Genomic DNA, 17947 nt, shown 5'->3' on the forward strand with positions numbered 1-17947 from the left:
ATAGTCAAACCTGAGCATTCCATTTGTAGGTAAAGCTTACCCACACAAGGCATACTTCAGGAGGGAAACAGCACATGGTCATCTCCTTATTTTCCCACTAAGAGGATCTCTTTGACGCACGATATTCCATCCCCTCCACCCACAAGATGGCTAACAGCATTTTCTGATCTCTTGTGGGGTGTTGGGAGGCAAGAATGAAGGGGAGGGGAGGTCTGAAGAAGGTCCTACTTGTTTGGTACTATTCTGGTCTGGCTCTGGTGTCCTCTTTGCCTAGTAAGTATTCCAAGCTTTTTCCTGTGGGTCATTGTTTTAACCACATTACCTTGAGTGAGGTATCCTGAGGCCAGACACAGATCAAGACAGACTGTCAAGAGTTTTATCATTCTGTACACCCACAGTTCCCTGGGGAAAGGGTAGCAGGCCACACAGCGCTGCTCAGGAGAAACACTGGGGTTAGTTACAGGCAGAGGGAGAGAGGGAAACTGTATAAACACCTTTATCGTGGTTTCTGAGGGGAGGAAACGGTCAGGTAGGGCAGGCAGATGTAGGATTGGCTAATTTGAATAATTTCAGTGGGCTCTGGGGCACAGGGGCAGTCTTTGGTTGTCTGGTACCTGGCCCTGGGTTGGTTAAGGTGGGTGAATAGTGGCCTGGAGTGCCCAAGAAAGGAAGTGCAGAGTTAATAGACTGCTCAAGAAGGAAACCGACCAGCTTCCAGACAGGGCCTCAAAACTGGGTCAAGGCAGCAATAAAAACCACTATTACTGGTATTTTATGTGTTCTTTGGAGACCCCTTATCAGAGAGGATGTCTCGTTTGCAGTCCCTTTGTTGTCAGCAAAATCTTCTGCCTGTATCAGGCACACACTCATACACATTCTGCTACATCTGAAGATACTAAGCTCTCTCCTGTGCCTCTCACATCTGACACTGAATTATACATGACATGAGCATCAGCAAAGGAGGACAGAGCGCTGAGAGAGCACCACGCAGACCCAAGCTATTGGAGGGCAGGGAAAACAGCAGAGAGCCAAGGAGTAGAGGACAAAGGGTTTCCGGTGTTAACAGAAAATGTGCTATGCAGGGCTGCCATTAGGGTGAGCAAAGCGAGGCACTCAGCGAGGGCCCAAAATTTAAGGGGCACCATAAAATTCAGTAATCAAGATAAATATTTAGTGCAGAACTTTAAAAATACACAAAAATGTTCATAGTGGGTGCACAATTTCCCTTTTGCCTAAGACTCCAATATGGCTCAGCAGGGCACTGGTGTTGTGCAATAGAAGCTTCTAGCTCTCGTCCCGGCCAGGTTGAACCCGGAGCATCCCCCAGGGAATGATCTTCCAGGGGACGCAGCCCTTCACCTAAGCCTTGAAGAAGGAGTTGAATCAAACCAAAGTGGGACGATGAGGCGTGCTATTATGGACAAGGAAGAAGAATCGGCAGATATTTAAGTCCAAAATGCCTGGCGCGAAAAGGGCTAAAGGGATATTGGGGCAGTGGTGGTGGTGAGGCGCTTGTAGGCAGGGACCAGATCATGTACGGACTCTAGGATTGTAAGCGGGGAGACGAGCGCCCAGGTTCGTTTCTTACGGAGATAATGCCGCGTGGGGGACGGATTGAAGAAGTCAGGTCTGGATACAGGTAAGTCCTTAGTGAGGCCGGCACATTATCTGAACGAGGGATGACAGAACCCCATCTATTCAGGTGTAGACAGATTCCCAAGTCCATGTCCGGACCTCAGTTTACCCCCTGTAACAGTGAGGGTGGGGCGGCACCCAGGATTCTGCGCCGCCAGCTGTGCCACCGCAGGGCTCCACTGGAGGGGCGGGTGCACCAGGGCGCGCAGAGGACCTGCCCGAATCCAGCCGGGGGCCGGGGCGAGCGGGGCGGGGCGGGCCCCGCGGGTGCCCTGACCAGCTCGCCGCCCAATCGCCGCGGGCCCGCGGAGCCCCTGGGGGCTGGGGCCGCCGCCGCCGCCGGAACGTGCCGCGGCTGCGCCGACGCGCGAACGCAGGGCAGGGCGGCGGGCGCGCTCAGTCTGGCGGCGGCTGCCGTGCGCGGACTGACGTGCCGGGAGCCCCGCAGCCGCCCGCGCCGCCAGCAGCCGAGCCGCGCCGCGCTGCCCGGGCCGCGCCCGCCCGCCCGCCCGCCATGGTGTCATGGATCATCTCCAGGCTGGTGGTGTAAGTGGCCTTCTTCCCCGCGTCCCTCCTTCCCCTCCTTCCCCTCCTTCCCCGTCCCGGCCTCGGGGCTGCGCGCGCCCCTGCAGCGCCCGGCCCCGGTCGCTCGGGCTATTAATACCCGGCGACCGCTAAATTTAGCAGGTACAGTAGCTGCCGAGGACGCCAGTGAACGGGCGGGCGGCGCAGGACGCGACTGCTGCCCGGGAGCGCCGCCGGGTGCGGGCGGCAGCTTGTGGGGAGCTGGGCCGGGGCGCGGGGGACCGGCGGGCGGGGCACCGAGGGCTGGGACGCACGGGGGCTCCGCCGGGGACTGTGCCTCGCCGCGCCCCGGCTGCTTTGTTCCCCCGGGTCGGTCGTATTCGCAGAGGCCCCGAATGGGTGCGACACGGAGACACGCGTCTCTCTGCTTGGGGAGAAATGTGGGGTCGCCTGTCGCCGCGCCCTGCCGCCAAGCTTTTGTCAGGTGAAAATGACAGCTTGGGCGCTGCCTGGAGGAGTCAGCGCGGAGACGGGTGGAGAGATAGAGGCGGGCTCCCAATTGGGTTGAAAAAAATACTCCTTTTTAGGTGTTTCAAATCGTCAGCGGCAAAGGCAGGTGGGAAGTAGGAGGACGGGTATGAATCTTGGAGTTGATGCCTAGCGTCCCCCTGGTCTGATTCCTTTTGCAGGGGTCTGAGAGACAGGGGCAGGCATCTCCAGGAATGCACGGGGCATTTCCAAGTGACAGATAGCCACCAGGATGGTGGCCGTGACACCTTCCAGGCCTTGAGAGGGAGAGCGCAGAGTCATCTGGGGTGAGGTCTGTGTGAAGTCATTGGGAGTTGTCTTAGCGGGTATTTTTCGTTTTCAAGCCCAAGGACCCACAGACATTTGAAGAGCTTCCCTCGTGGATTTATTCTCCTTTGGAGATAGACAGGGCTGTTTCAGTTCCTGTTCTTCCGTAACCATCCTCGCCACCTGCTCAGGGGAGCTGGGGCTGAAATGGGTGTGGGGTAGGGGGGCACCTCAGGCTTTTTCTTTGTTTGAGAAAGAGGGGCTCCCATTGATTGTGCATGATCACTCCCCATGTTTTAAAACTCCTCCCATCTCCTTCCCTTCTTTAGTGATTTTCAAAGAAGCAGTCAGGGGCAGCCTTCTGAAGTCATCTCAGCATTGTCTCCCAGCCACCATTCTGGGCTTTCCTCCCAAAGCCAGTGTCTGCACCTCTCAGTCCCCAAGTCATTCCATGAAGCCCTCTCTACAGCTGTCGCTGACTGCTGCGGGTTTGCGCTGTACCTTGAGGTGGCATGTTAAATATTTAGAAGATTTCTGACAGGAGAGCTGTCATGAATAATACAGGAAAGAGGCTGACAAGCCTTGCCCAAAGCTTGTCTTGCCTTCAGGGTGGTATTTTCTCTCCTTAAGTAGTCCTGTGATCTTCGAAATTGCCAGTGGCTTCTGGGAAGCCCTCAGGGTGGGGCAGGAGAGTTTAATTGGCCTCACTGGCTGCTCTCTATAGGCCCTGCTGGGCTGGTCCTGGGTCATGTGTCCATCTTTAGTTTTATCATAATAGCAGCTCCCTCCCCCTTTCTACACCAGGCAGCTGATGGGGGTGGAGAGGAGAGCCATATATTTGGGAGGGGTCTCAGGGACTTGCTATTTCTTTCTAAAACAACTACACTTCCCAGAACTGAGACTTCAGAGGACTTAAATGACCATGAGAATTGCCCCTCAGGTCAGCCTGGCCCAAGGGAGAGTTGGTGAGTTTTGGGGTGGTTATTCTCACCTTCGACTCCAGAAAATTAGGGATAACACCTATCCCCCATCCCTAATTCCTTATAGAAACCTGACATGATTGTATTTATTATGAATTATTAATACCACTTTTAAAAAGCAGTATCTGTTCCATGTAAATTATGCTTGTTCATTATACAACAATTAGAAAATATAGATAAACAGACTGAAAATCATCCACACTACTACCACACAGAGATAAGTAGTGATGATTTTGGGGGGTATATTTTTCAAAGAATTTTCCCCTATGCTCCCATTGTAAATAGAGATGCACATATATTTACAATTCAAGGAGATTTTTGATTCAGCCCAATAGTCCACATAGCTAGAGGAACTTCTTATCAAGGGGGAGGAATACTGTGTTTGGAGTCAGAAAACCCTTGGTTCAAATCCCAGTTCTGTCTCTTACCAACAGATCCCAGTTCAGATCACAACAGATCCTAGTTCACAAGCTAGTTAACCTCATGTTGCTATTGTAAAGATTTCAATGACCAAGCACCACGGAGGGCACTAAATCAATGACGATTCCCTCCTTATGTCCTTTCCAAGTACCCTATGAGAGGATATAAGAACTGTGCAAGGGGCTCTCAGACTTAATCTACTCCTGTGGTTTTCCGACTGGGTTCCCTGAGGGCCACCCAGCCTGAGTGGGTAGGCTCTGGGCTTCCCAGCTCTGATTCAGTACAGCTTCCCTTTCGTCTTGTATATTGGGGTCCTAGATAAAATGTAATTTGGAAAAACATATGGGCTTTACTGCTAATAAAAACTGCTGATCTAGTCCTTCCCCTTACCTATAAAATTGCAGAGGGAATGTGCCTTGCCCAAGGATACAAAATGAGCTAGTGAAGAAAACAGGCTCTGGATTTTTAGTCCAATGCCCTTTCCCCTTCACTCACCCCTGACAGTTGCACTAAATTGACCTCTTTGAAGCTCCCGAGACCTCGGATATGGGAGCATCCTATGATTTTGTCCACAAGTCCTGTTTTCTGTAGGCAATCTTTTCATGGTTTTGTAAGCCCCTGTCATATCAAAGACCAGTTAAGAAGGCCTATCACTGTGTTCTGAGGGTGGAGAGGGAATGTCTTCCTGTGTCTTCCTAGTGTGTTCCTAGCCATCCAACTAGAGGTATCACGACAGGCTGGTGGCATCCAGGGACAGCCAGTCAATACTTGTGAATGTCTTTGCTGCCACTGGCTGTGAGAATTTTGAAGTCAGTGACTGTGGTTTTTTTCCCCTTCCAACTCCTCACCCCCTCCCAAGGGTCTTTTTGAAGTGCATGGCACCTGAATGCATTCAGTAAAGGTTGGTTGTGTTGAAGGAACTCATAGGCTCCGAGGATAAGCAGGATAGCCAGCCAGTGCTGTCCCCCAGGGTCAGAAGTCAGCGGGTATCAAGACAGGCTTGTGCCCACTGGACAAAGCTCTTAGAGTGAGGACGAGTTGGAGATGCTGCTTTCCTTGCCAGCTGTCTTTCTCCTAACTTGTTTGGCTCAGCCTGTAAAGAACTAAGGAAGAAAGCCAAGCACAGTGGTGGCTCACACCTGTAATCCTAGCACTTTGGGAGGACAGGGCTGGAGGATCACTTGAGGCCAGTAGTTTGAGACCAGCCTGAGAAATATAGTGGGACCTCATCTCTACAAAAAAAAGAAAAAGACTAGCTGGGCATGGTGGCATGTGCCTATAGTCCTAGTCTCAGCTATTTGCTACTAGGGAGGCTGAGGTGGGGAGGATTGCTGGAGCCCAGGAGTTTGAGGTTGCAGTGAGCAATGATAATGGCACTGCACTCTAGCTGGGCGACAGAGACATTGTCTCAAAACAAAACAAAACAACAAACAATAAAAAAAGAATTAAGGAAGAGATACTCTGCAACAGCAAGTTGGCCGTGTTAGAACCTGGTTGATATCTTCATGGGACGTGGGGGCTCGTTTAGGACTTGCCTGCTTGCCTCCTTTTGTTTTCTTTACAGATAAATCAAGACCTAGGCATGAATGAATTTCACACTGTGGAAAGTATGTTCATGTGCACCCTGTTGGAGTGGGGACACAGAGGTTGCTCTGTGACTTCTTAGGAGAATATGCCAGTTTTTGAAGCATTATTCTAAGGAGCAGGTGTTGCCTCATTGTCTCTGGACAGGATTTTGGCCAAGGCCAAGAATAATGGCTGAATAGATCCAGAGCTTTCTACCCATTATGGCATTAATAGACTAAAACCTCAATTCACTGCGTGGGGAAAAAGAAAGTCCTAATTCAACAAAATTTCCTGAATAACTGATAGCTATGCAGAATACATTTTATTTCCACAATGTATATTTTTTAAAAAAATGTTAGTATTTAGAAAGTACAATGTGGTGATCAAGACAGAGTCTTAGTTTGATGGCTGGCTGTCTGGCTAAGTCCCAGCGCTGGGATTTGGAGCATGACGTCTGTCCTGGGTCAGCGATGTAGAAGTAGATGAGACTGGAAGGAATGTGGATTGTCCTCAAGATGTTCCCAAACTGTAGCGAAACAAATGGAAAAGAAAAAAGAAAGACAAGACCATAAGTTCTTAAACATAAGCTAGCCTTCCTTTGGGTCCTGCTTTTAAAATGTGGAATGCAGGAAAATGATCAGTTAATAGAGGGTTCATGTTGGTTGAGGATTTATTTCCTGGCACTGTGGCGTGGAACACTATAGGCACCGGGTAAATGTTTCACATGAATTGTGAAAGGAAAGCTGTTGAACTGGAAATCAGCAAACTTGGGTTCTAGTCCCAGCACTGGTCTGACCCACTGGCCGAGTCTTAAGGGCAACTGCCATTCACCTAGCCCCTACCCTGGAGCCGGCTCCCTGTCTGAGAGAAAAGGGTATTGGCTATCATCACCTTGGAGGACCTAAGAGCTCCCCTTTCTTCCGCAGCTGGCCTGCGTGCACCACATTTATTTATAAGCAGGAGGAATATCCTCAAGGAAGTGAAAAATACCAGGTTCGATGTCAGTGCTGCTCAGCTGCCCTGTTTCTTTGTTGACTAATCCCGCCTGCCTGCTGAGAAGTAGCTTTTGTACACTCCTCCCCGCTGTGTCTTATTTGAGGTTAGTTGACAAGTGAGGGTCTCACCTGGTTATTACTAGGTCAGTCGGCCTCTTCCTTTTAAAGCAAGCTATCTTTGGAGGGTGTATTATGTGGGGGGAGGAGGAGCCCTGGGAAGAGTGAGGGAAGGGGAGTAGCGCCCTCTTTAGCCAACCATTCAGGCTGCTGTTTTGTATTGTGTATGTGTGGTGTGTATGTGTGTTTCCAGGGCAGAGAGGCTGGGGGAAGGGGAGAACTTGGCCATGCAGTAGCCATAGCATGTGGCTCCTTTGGAATTTCACTGCCAAGGATGAGTCACACACATGCCCAACTGGTTACCAGGATTCTTAGTTTGTGGGAGTTTTTCCCAGCACCAAGAAGAGGTAAGGGGGTTTGCATCTGGGCTGTAAGGATGCTTTTGTCTCACTTCTGGGCCATGGGAATGTCCTGAGGAATTGGAAGATGGGTAGTTATGTACATATTATTTGTTCTGAATTTTTAGATCTCATCTGTCTTCAGGTAGAAGCACATTTTTCCCCCTTTGGGTTTTTGAAGTTGCACCCAGGGGCTTTCATGGGAAAAAAGAAATATAGCTAAAGGACCAGATATTTGGCACATAGTAAGAGTGTTGGAAGGAATCTTGATAAGTATGAATAATTTGCTGTACTTCAAGCATGCATGGGTATCTAGACCAGAGATCCCAAGTGAGTTTCATCTCTTACGATCGATACAAAGCTGCCTGGGACACTGTCTTGAGGAGGAGTATGAAGCTGGCTTGGGGTCAGTGGGAAGGAGTTCCAAAAGCGATTGATTCATGCAGGGAAGGTGACAACAGGGGCACACATGTTGGTTCAGTATTTGCTCTCCTAGACTTAGCCCGTTCCCGATCAGAAGAGGTCTGCCCCACTGTCAGATTTACTAAATTAGTCACTGTAAAGTAAAGCATAGGTTACTTGAGTTAACATCCCCTCCTGACATCGCCCCGCCCCACGCCTTGTCAGTCAACTGGCAGTTCTAGGACAAAGGTGCCTCCGGTTGCCAGTGCAGGGAGCTGTCCAGCCTAGTGGCTCTCTTGCCCCACCTCTCCCTTTTCTTGGACCGATCATGCATATACCATATTTTCCCTTTTCCTTGTCCTCTCACCAGTCACAGCTCAGTTATATTCTACCATAGGCATTCTCCTGTGTGCTTATGCATACACATCCTTTCTACCTCCTTATAGGGGATTATGGATGGTACTTTGGACTGCAAAACAAGTTTCCCATTCCCTTCTGGTAACCTGTTCCATCCTGCCTCCCTCGACTCAGCCATAGGAGTGGGCACGTGACCCAAGCCTAGATTCGCATTTCCCTGGGCACAGACATCAGTCCAGAGGTGGGCGTGTGACCCAAACTGAGCCACCAGCTCCTTCCCTAGGGTTTCTTGATTTGGAGCTGAGGGAGAATAGCTTTGCCCATGGGGCCCAGAGTTTGAAAGATGTGAAGTTGGGGCTGCTGGTGGCTAAACACCCTGGCACTTGGAGAATACAGCAAAGCAAAGATAGAGACCAGACATGGGCCGAGAGAAAGAGGCTGGCACAAAGAGTCTTGGTCTCATTACTCAGGCCCCAGTTCCTGCAGCTACTTCTTTGATACCATGAGCTGTCCCATATCCTAGAATGAAAACTTTAAATGGTGCTTGTATTAATGAAATATCTATTGAAGTGGTTGGGATGTTCTGGGACATGCTGCAGTAACAACTCCCAAATTCCAGTGGCTTGAGACAACCGAGGTGTATTTCTTGCTTTGTGCTGCCTGTTCACTGTGGGTTGGCAGGGGCACTCTGCCCATCATGATTACTCAGAGACCCAGGCTGACTGAGTGACCTCTGTCTTAGGGTGGCATCATGTCAACGCCAGACATCAGGATTCGCTGTGGTAGGGAGAGGAAAATGGAGTCCCACACTGACTCTTAAGTACCTCCACCTGGAAGTGTTAACGCGCCATTTCTGCTCACATTTCACTGGCCACACCTAAATTCAAGTGGATGGCGACTTACACTCCTAACAAGAACAGCCCTAATGACCACCATACATGTTGAATGAACGACTGCTAACCAGCCTTGTAAACTTAAAAATTTCTTTGGTATAAGATGGGATTTTTTCCTTTTTGCCACTGGACTCCCAGTCCTAACATACTCTTTCACCTCTTTATACTAGAAAATAATCTCTCTCATTCCCCTTTTATTCCCTTTTCTTTATTCTGTTTGTGAGTCAAAAAAATTAGGTCTGAAGTTTGAGGAGAAATTAGTGATGATAAAGGCTAAAGCCTTGGAAGGTGCCCTCTGATTTCCATTATGTTCTCTATGTGTGTCCCCATCTATCTCCCACCATCCAGCCTCCCTTGGGTCCCCTAACAGAAGAAAGATTTCTCTCCCCTGGGTCCCCAGAATGGCATTGTCACTTTGTACCTTGTGCTATCGTGGTTTGTTTGTTGACCTCCCCTTAAGGACCAAGTCTGCTTCTTTGTCTGTCTCACAGCTCTTCATGCTCAGGAGGTGCCCAGTGAGTGCATGTTGGATGGTGAATGAGTCAGGACCTCACTCCTCAGAGCGTGGTCTATGCACCAGCAGCCTCGGCATTACTGGAGTAGGCAGGAATGCAGAATCCCAGGCCCTGCCCAGGACCTAGTGAATCTGTAATTTAACAAGATTCACATAAAGCTTGTGCTGAGTCAGGAGACAGGGTACCATCATCTCCCCTGTGATATGAAAAGAAACGGACTTGCCTAAGTTTCCTGTTATTTGCTGTAAACCTGGGATTCGATCCCAAATCATCCATTCGTGCTAGACTGTGGTTCATCCTTTCTGGTTCTGAGAGGTTTTAACGCTGGCTTTTTATGAGTTCTAAATGGCATGATTGGACTCCACCAACCTAGTGCCCAAGTGAGAACCTTTCACAAATGGGCTGCCTAATTATGCTCAGTGTGAAATTTAGTTTTGTCACAACTGGAGTTTAGACTGCCAAGGCAATGCCTGTCAGACAGAATATTGGGCTGAATGGGTCATGTTGCTCCAACAAAAGTGGGATACAACCTGCCTTGACACAGGCTGGTGGACACATCAAGCTGATGCTGGGGACTCACGGTGGATTTCATACAAGATTTTTCTCATGAGCAGGTGAGGCTGAGAACCACAAGTCCACATGTGTCCCTCCTGAGGGAGTCACCAGATCCAGCGGGGGTCTGTGCACACTTCAGGCCAGTCCCTGTGTGCTGTGGAATCAGTTTGTCAGCAAGTCCCCTGCCTTCAAAACACTTCCCGTCCAATCACAACTCCCACCTCCACTGCCGCCACCTGCTCCAACCCCAAATTACTGCTCACCTGTTTCATCTCAGAGCCCTCCTAATGGTTTTCCCTGCCTTTGCTCCTATCACTCTGATAATTTATTTAAAATGTAAGATGGGCCATCTCTTTCCCCTGCTGTTTAAACACTGTCCCGTTCCAGGAAGAATAAAACTCAAGCTCCTTACCATGGTCAATAAGACTCAACAAGGTCTGGCTCCTGCCGACACTCTGACCTCACCTTGCACTGCTCTCCCCTTTCTCACTCCCCTGAAGCCTCCTCACTATTCCTGGAAGGTGCCAAGCTTGTCCCACCAGTGGCCTTTGTACGTGCTGTTTCCTCTGCCCACAACACAGTCCCCCAGATCGTCCATGCCCTTCCCCCCTTTTCATTTATGGTCTCTCTGCTCACGTGTCCCCTCTTCAGGAGGGACCTTTTCTGCCCACCTTCTCCAAAATCCACCCCTCCTGTCACTCTCTATCTCCTTACCACTCCCTGAAATGATCCTTTTAATTCATTTGTTTATTTGTTCATACATATCCATTAGGATTTAACTTCCATGATTTTCGAGACTTTATCTCATTTGCAGCTATTTCCCCCAAGCCTAGAGCAGTTCTAAGCACACAGTAGGTGTTTAAAAAATGCCTGTTGAAAGAATGATGACTTAGTATTCCTTTTAGGGTTAAAACATCATGTTTTAAACCCCAGTTTTATAGAAACTTGATTTGTGACCATGGCAAGTAATTTAATCTCTCTAGACCTCGATTTTCTCATGTGTAAAATGAAAGATTTGATTTCCATTTCTGGAAATACAGAAAACTAAATGGTCTGGAAATCCTCCCTTAATAAAAATTGAATTTTAAAAATTTGGGGTAAAATATAACAGCAATCCGATCTCCTTAAAAGCATAGCTGAGCTTTTAAGTAAGGAAGGAAATTTGCCAGGAGATAGAGAGGGAATCATTTAGAAAGTGTGTAAGCTAGTACTATACCAGCTGCATAACAGACTACATAGAAATTTAGCTTAAAACACAGCCGTTTTGCTACCCTTGGTGGATCTGGCAGAAATTATTCCAGTTTCTCTGACAATCTTCAATACGTATCATACAGAATTAGCTCCTAAAACCATGAATTCACACTTCAGAATTACAAAACACATAAGGAAACAACCCCAGTAGCAAACACTATAAGCAATAGGATTAGCTCTCCAATAATAAATAAATAACCTACACATATTAATAATATATATTAATATTATTTGTATGATAGAGCTACCAATTAAAGACCTTGGAATAAGTCTTTCTTTTTCTTTCTTTCTTTTTTTTGAGACAGAGTCTTGCTCTGTTGCCCTGTGTAGAGTTCAGTGGTTTCATCGTAGCTCCACTGCAGCCTCAAACTCCAGGGCTCAAGCAATCCTCCTGCCTCAGCCTCCCAAGTAGCTGGGACTATAGGCCTAAACCATGACACCCAGATAATTTTTTTATTTTTAGTAGAGATGGGATCTTGCTCTTGCTCAGGATGATCTTGAACCCCTGAGCTCAAAGAATTCTCCTGCCTCAGCCTCCCAAAGTGCTGTAATTACTCTTTTCTCACTTTAAAAAGACTTATTCTGGCTGGGCGTGGTGGCTCACACCTGTAATCCTAGCACTCTGGGAGGCGAGGCAGGAGAATCACTTGAGGCAAGGAGTTTGAGACCAGTCTGGGCAAAATGGTGAGACTGAGTCTGTACAAAAAAATTTTTCAAAAATTAGCTGGGCAGGTGGCATGTGCCTATATAATCCTAGTTATTTAGGAGGCTGAAGCAGGAGGATCGCTAGAGCCCAGGAGTTCGAAGTTAGAGTGAGCTACGATCTAGCCACTGCACTCCAGCCTGAGCAACAGAGCGAGACTCTGTCTCTAAATAAACAAATAAAATGAAAAAAGAAATAAAGAATTGAAAATATGAGAAAATAGCATGTCCTGGCAGGGGACAGTCCCATTGAAAAAGAAGCACTTCTGAGGGGGAAAAATGAAGTATTGAAATGAAAAACCCTGTGGATAGGTTACAGTGCTGAAAGATTGAACACCAAGAAGGTGATGTTTTTCACATTGGACCACAGAGATAGAAGAGACCTTAGTGATTTCATGCGCTTGTTTGACAGACAAGGAGGAAGAGGACCAGCAGAGTTAGGTGATTCATCAAGATCACTAGCCTGGTTGGCTAGGCCAAGGCTTAAGGCCAGGTCTCCACGCTATGGAAATGTTTTAATGTGGAAAAAATAGGTTTGTTTTGTGTGGTTAGAGGATTGGACTAGGACCAGTGGGTGGCCAGAAGACAACTTTTGGGCTTGATAGAAGGAAAAGGTTTCCAATAATTGGCACTGACGGTGCCCTGGGCTACCTTTTGAGGCAGTGAGCTCCTGGCTTCCCCAACCCTAAAATTGTGTGATTTTAATCTCTTCCTTATACTGGTAGAGAAAGAGGGAGAGGAGTTAATTGAAAAGATTTTCTTTTTCGGTGGTTAGGACTTCCATCCTTACTCAGGATTGATTGATTCATTGCTTCGTTGATTTATTCATTGATTCACTGCCCATTTTTTGACCATTTGCTGCATGCCAGGCGCTATGCTGGGCCCCAGGGATATAAAGATGAATGACTCCTTGTTCCATCTTTGAGAAGTTGAGGCAGTGACATAGCCAATCAGTGGGAAGTGTCCCCCCTGCCTGGCCAGTGCTATTTCCATTGAGTGGAATTTCATGGATGTGTGTGAATGACTTGTCTGGCTCTGGCTGGAAATTGTAGGGAGGAGCCCTTTCAGCAGGGGAAGTGGTGCATCTGATATATGAAGGGATTAAACCATTGCTGTGTCTCCCTACTTGGGAGACACTGTGGCATCCAATGTTGGGAGAGAAGAGAGGGCAGAGGAGAGGGTATGCTAAGTGGAAAATCATCTGAGATAGACTTGAGTGAGGTTGAGCCTCCTTATCCACTGTATTAGTCTACTATTGCTGCTGTAAGAGGTAACCACCAATTTAGTAGCTTAAAACAACAGAAATATATTCTCTTACTGTTCTGGAGGTCAGAAGTCTGAAATGAATCTTATGGGGCTAAAATCAAGGTGTTGGCAGGGCTGGTTCTTTCTGGCAGTTCCAGGGAAGAGTCCATTCCTTGCTTCTTCTAACTTCTGGTGGCTATTGGCATTCCTTGACTTGTGGCTGGCTGTAGGCATTCTTTGATTTGTGTCTTCATCACTCCTGTCTCTGCTTCTAGGGTCACATTGCCTTTTCTTCTGTCCTCATATCTCCCTCTTTCTCCCTTTTAGGACCTTTGTGATTACATTTAATCACAAATTAAATAGGGCCTGCCTAAATAATCCAGGATAATCTCCCCATCTCAAAGTCTTTGGCTTAATCACATCTGCAAAGTCCTTTTTGCCTTATAAGAAAACATTCACAGGTTCTAGGCATTAGGGCCTGGATATCTTTGGGGGCCATTACTCAGCCTACCACACTCATGGTAACTGTTCTTACTGCTGCTAAGATGAGGAGAGTTCATCTAAAATCAGCCTAAGGTAAGGGGAACACAGAAGGGAACACTTTGGTGTTCTAACATCTTGTTCGGTCTCCATTTCTGGGCTGTCTTTGATTTGTAAAAAGTAATTGTTGAGTCAATAGAGAAGACTGTTTATAAATAAAAAATGGTTAGGGGATAATGGATAATAATACAATGAATACTCATTTACTCATCACCCAGTTTAAGAACTAGAACATTACTTTCATTGTATGAACATACCACAGTTTACTTATCCACTGAATTTTTTTTTTTTTAGACAGAGTCTCACTCTGTTGCCTGGGCTCGAGTGCCATGGCGTCACCCTAGCTCACAGCAACCTCAAACTCCTGGGCTCAAGCGATCCTCCTGCCTCAGCCTCCCAAGTAGCTGGGACTACAGACATACGCCACCCTGCCCGGCTAATTTCTTCTATATATTTTTAGTTGTCCAACTAATTTCTTTGTATTTTTAGTAGAGACAGGGTCTCGCTCTTGCTCAGGCTGGTCTCGAACTCCTGAGCTCAAACGATCCTCTTGCTTCGGCCTCCCAGAGTGCTAGGATTACAGGCGTGAGCCACCGCGCCTGGCCATCCATTGAACTTTTGATCCACATTTGGGTTGTTTCTGGATTTTTCTTTTTTCTCTTTTGTACTCCTTCAGAAAGAGTGCTGCAGTGAACATTCTTGTACATGTTTTCCAGTGCACCTGTGCATGGGACTGGGCTGGCCGAGGCAGAGGGTATCTACATCTTTCACTTAACCAAATAACGTAAATTAAGCCCATAGATAACTGGGTCTGTGTTTGGGCTCTTTTCTCGGTACCATCGATCAATGTGCCTGACCCTGCACCAGTACCACACTGTCTTAATTACCATAGCTTTATAAAAATTCTTGATATCTGGCCTGGCAAGTGCCCCACTGTTTTTTCTTCATAAAATGTTCTCCAAATGGTTTTCCTCCAGCAGGGGCTGTGATTTCATTTGCACTGTATCTTTACCATCACTTGATAGTGTCACACTGTAGAATTTTTGCCAGTCTGGTGGGTACAAAGTGGAATCTCATTATGGTTTTAATTTGCATTTCCCTGAATACTAATGAGACTGAGCATCTTTTCATATGTTTATCGACCATTCATGTTCTCTCTTCTGTGAAGTGCCTGTTCAAATCTTGCCAGCTTTTTCTTCTCTTTATCTTACTGATTTATAGGAATTCTTCAAATCTTTTGGATGCTAAGCTTCTGTCACTTGTGTGTCACAAATGTCTTCTCCCAGTCTGTGGTTTATTTTTTCATTTTCTTTATGGTGTATTTTGATAAACAAGTTTTTAATAGTAATGCAATAGAGTTATCAATTTTTTCACTTACAGTTTGTGTTTTTTGTGTCCTAGGAATACCTTCCCTCTCTGAAATTATGAAAATATTTTTCTATATTGCTCCCAGCAGTTTTATAGTTTTGCTATATGCATTTAATTTCTTAATCTATTTTGAATTTATTTTTGTATATGATGTGAAGCAGCAGCCCCTAATTTTTTCTTTTTTTCCATAGGAAAAACGAGTTGTCCCAGTACCATTTATTAGAAAGTTCATCCTTTCCTTCAGATCTGCAGTGCCCAGCCCTGTCATAAATTTAGTTTCCATAATGTGTGGGCCTATTTCTTAGCTCTTCATTCTGTACCATTGAATAATTTGTCTACTGCTGCACCAGCACCATGCTGTGTTAATAACCAAAGCTTTAGGAAAAGTTTTGTTATCTGGTGTAAGTTTTCCCACCTTGTTCTTTTTCAAAAGTGCCTTCAAAGAGTGCTTTCCTCTTCCACATACGTGTTTAGAATTAGCTTAAAATTATGTATTACAACACACACACACACATACATACACACAAATCTTTTGGGATTTTGCTTGCAATAACTTTAAATGTATGGAACAATAGAAAATTGATGTTCCTAATTTGTTTGTTGCAATCCATATATATGGTATCTATCTCTATTTATTTAGGTCTTCTTTAATGACTTTCAATAAAATTTTATGATTTTTGCTATAAATGTCATGCACATCATTTGTTACATTTATTCCCAGTTATTTGATATTTGTTGATGCCAGTGTATTTAGTATCTTAATAAAATTTTCATCTTCCAACTGCTTGTTAAAAGAATGCAACCTTGCTGAACTGTAATTCTTTTGGCTTTTCCAGATAAATGGTCATGTCCTCTGACAACAGTGCAGTGTTGTGTCTTTCTAGTCATTATTCTTTTTTATTCCCCCTTATTATCCCTAGTTAGGTTCCCCAGTGCGTGATGACTAAAAGTGGCAAAGGCGTACACTCTTGCCTCTTTCCTGAGTTAAAAAGGAATACTTCAGCATTTTCCCATAAGTATTGTGTTTGCTGTAAGGTTTTCAGAAATAGACTTTATCACTCTAAAGTGACAATTTGCTGAGAGTTTTTATAATGAGTGATACTATATTTTGTCTAATGCTTCCATTGAGATAATATATATTTTTTGGCCTTTAGTCTAAGTGGTGAATTGTATCAATTAATTTCACTGTTAAACCAACCTTGCCTTCCCAGGTAAACCCAATTTGGTCATAAAGTTATTTTTCTTTTTTGTAGTTTTAAAACAATCCTGGATTTGATTATTTGATTTTCTAATATTTGGGGTTTTTTTTCTTTTTTTTAGACAGAATCTCATTCTGTTGCCTTGGGTACAGTACAGTGCAGTGGTGTCATTGTAGCTCACTGCAACCTCAAACTGCTGGGTTCAAGTGATCCTCTTGCCTTAGCCTCCTGAGTAGCTAAGATTACAGGCACATGCCATGACACCCAGTTAATTTTTCTGTTTTTTTAAAAGTTATATTTGGGGGGGAGGGGGGCACAAGGGCAACATACGTAACCTAAACATCTGTACCCCCATAATATGCTGAAATTAAAAAAAAAAAGTTATGTTTGTAAGTTGTATTGGCTATGTTATCCTTGTCTGGCTTTGGTATCAAGATTGTGCCTCATAACTAAGTTGGGGGTATGTCATGTTTTTCTGTACTCTGGAATTGTTTGTGTAATATTGAATTTCTTTCTTGGATGATTAGTAGGACTTGCCAGTAAATGCATCAGGGCCAGGTGCTTTTTCTATGGGAAGATTTTTAAACTATTGATTGAATTTTTTTAATGATTATAGATTTCCTCTATCTTCTTGGGTCAGTATTATTTAGGATTTAATTCAATTCAGTAATTTTTTCAAATGTATTGGCCATTAACAGTTTTGCTTCTGCACCCTATTGCTTTCCCCCCTTCTTCAAGTACTCTCATTAGACGTATGTTAGATGTTCTTACTCTGTCTTTCACATCTCTTCATTTCTTACCTCTGATTTCTTTTTCTGTCACTGCTACATCGTAGATAATTTTCTGCATCTCTCCTCAACCATATCTAATCAGCTGCTGGACATGTGCATTGATTTTTAAATTTTAATCATTATATTTCAGAAATGCTATTTAGCTCTGTTTCAAAACTGGCCATATTTTATGATGTCTGTTCCTCTACATATTTTAAATTCATTTTTATTCTTTTAAACATATTAAACATAATTATGTTATTTTGTGCACCTGATAATTCTAGCATCTAAACTACTTTTGAAGGACAATTCAGCTGTCTCTTGTTTCTCTCGGCTCTCAATCAAGGTGCATTATGGTTTGGTCATTTTTTTTTTTTTTTTCCACTGTGAGCTTGTATTCCTTGAAACTTTATCTGTAGAAAGCCTTTAATACCTGGGTAAAGGTGAGTTCCTCCAGAGAGGATTTGCGTTTGCTTTTGCTAGGTGTCTAGGGATGCTACCAGTTTGGGACCACGAAGTAAATTGCTGAGATTTTAAAAATTTGACCATCTGGGTAGTATAAATATGGGCTGCACACTTATGTAAAGGCAGTCTAGTGGTTATAGGTTTTCAGGGGAAATACTATTTCCTTTCCACCTGCTGCTGTGGCCAGAGAATGGGCATTTTACTTTTTGTAAAGTAAAATGCCATGATAGCAGGCTAGTCTCTATTCACCTTTTGATGTAGTTCTTTGAGGTCTATATTTCCTAGTGCTGCTGTAACAAAGTACCACAAATCGA

At 45.4% G+C, this 17947-nt stretch overlaps 1 protein-coding gene across 3 annotated transcripts in view; it reads left to right on the forward strand.

The window, feature by feature from the left end:
* Positions 1-2005: 2005 nt before the first annotated feature.
* The window catches only part of REEP1 (receptor accessory protein 1), a 114497-nt gene continuing 98555 nt past the window's right edge, over positions 2006-17947 (forward strand). For 2 of the 3 annotated variants that reach the window (XM_012644238.1, XM_012644240.1), the window contains exon 1: positions 2012-2181. In XM_012644238.1, coding sequence (XP_012499692.1) covers positions 2150-2181 — 32 coding nt within the window. In that variant the 5' untranslated portion in view covers positions 2012-2149. Of the gene's footprint in view, positions 2182-17947 lie in introns of all 3 variants that reach the window. The other variant, XM_012644239.1, reaches the window with a different exon arrangement.

The sequence above is a fragment of the Propithecus coquereli genome, unplaced genomic scaffold, assembly GCF_000956105.1.
Source record: "Propithecus coquereli isolate 6110/MARCELLA unplaced genomic scaffold, Pcoq_1.0 Scaffold208, whole genome shotgun sequence".
Classification (NCBI taxonomy): Eukaryota; Metazoa; Chordata; class Mammalia; order Primates; family Indriidae; genus Propithecus; species Propithecus coquereli.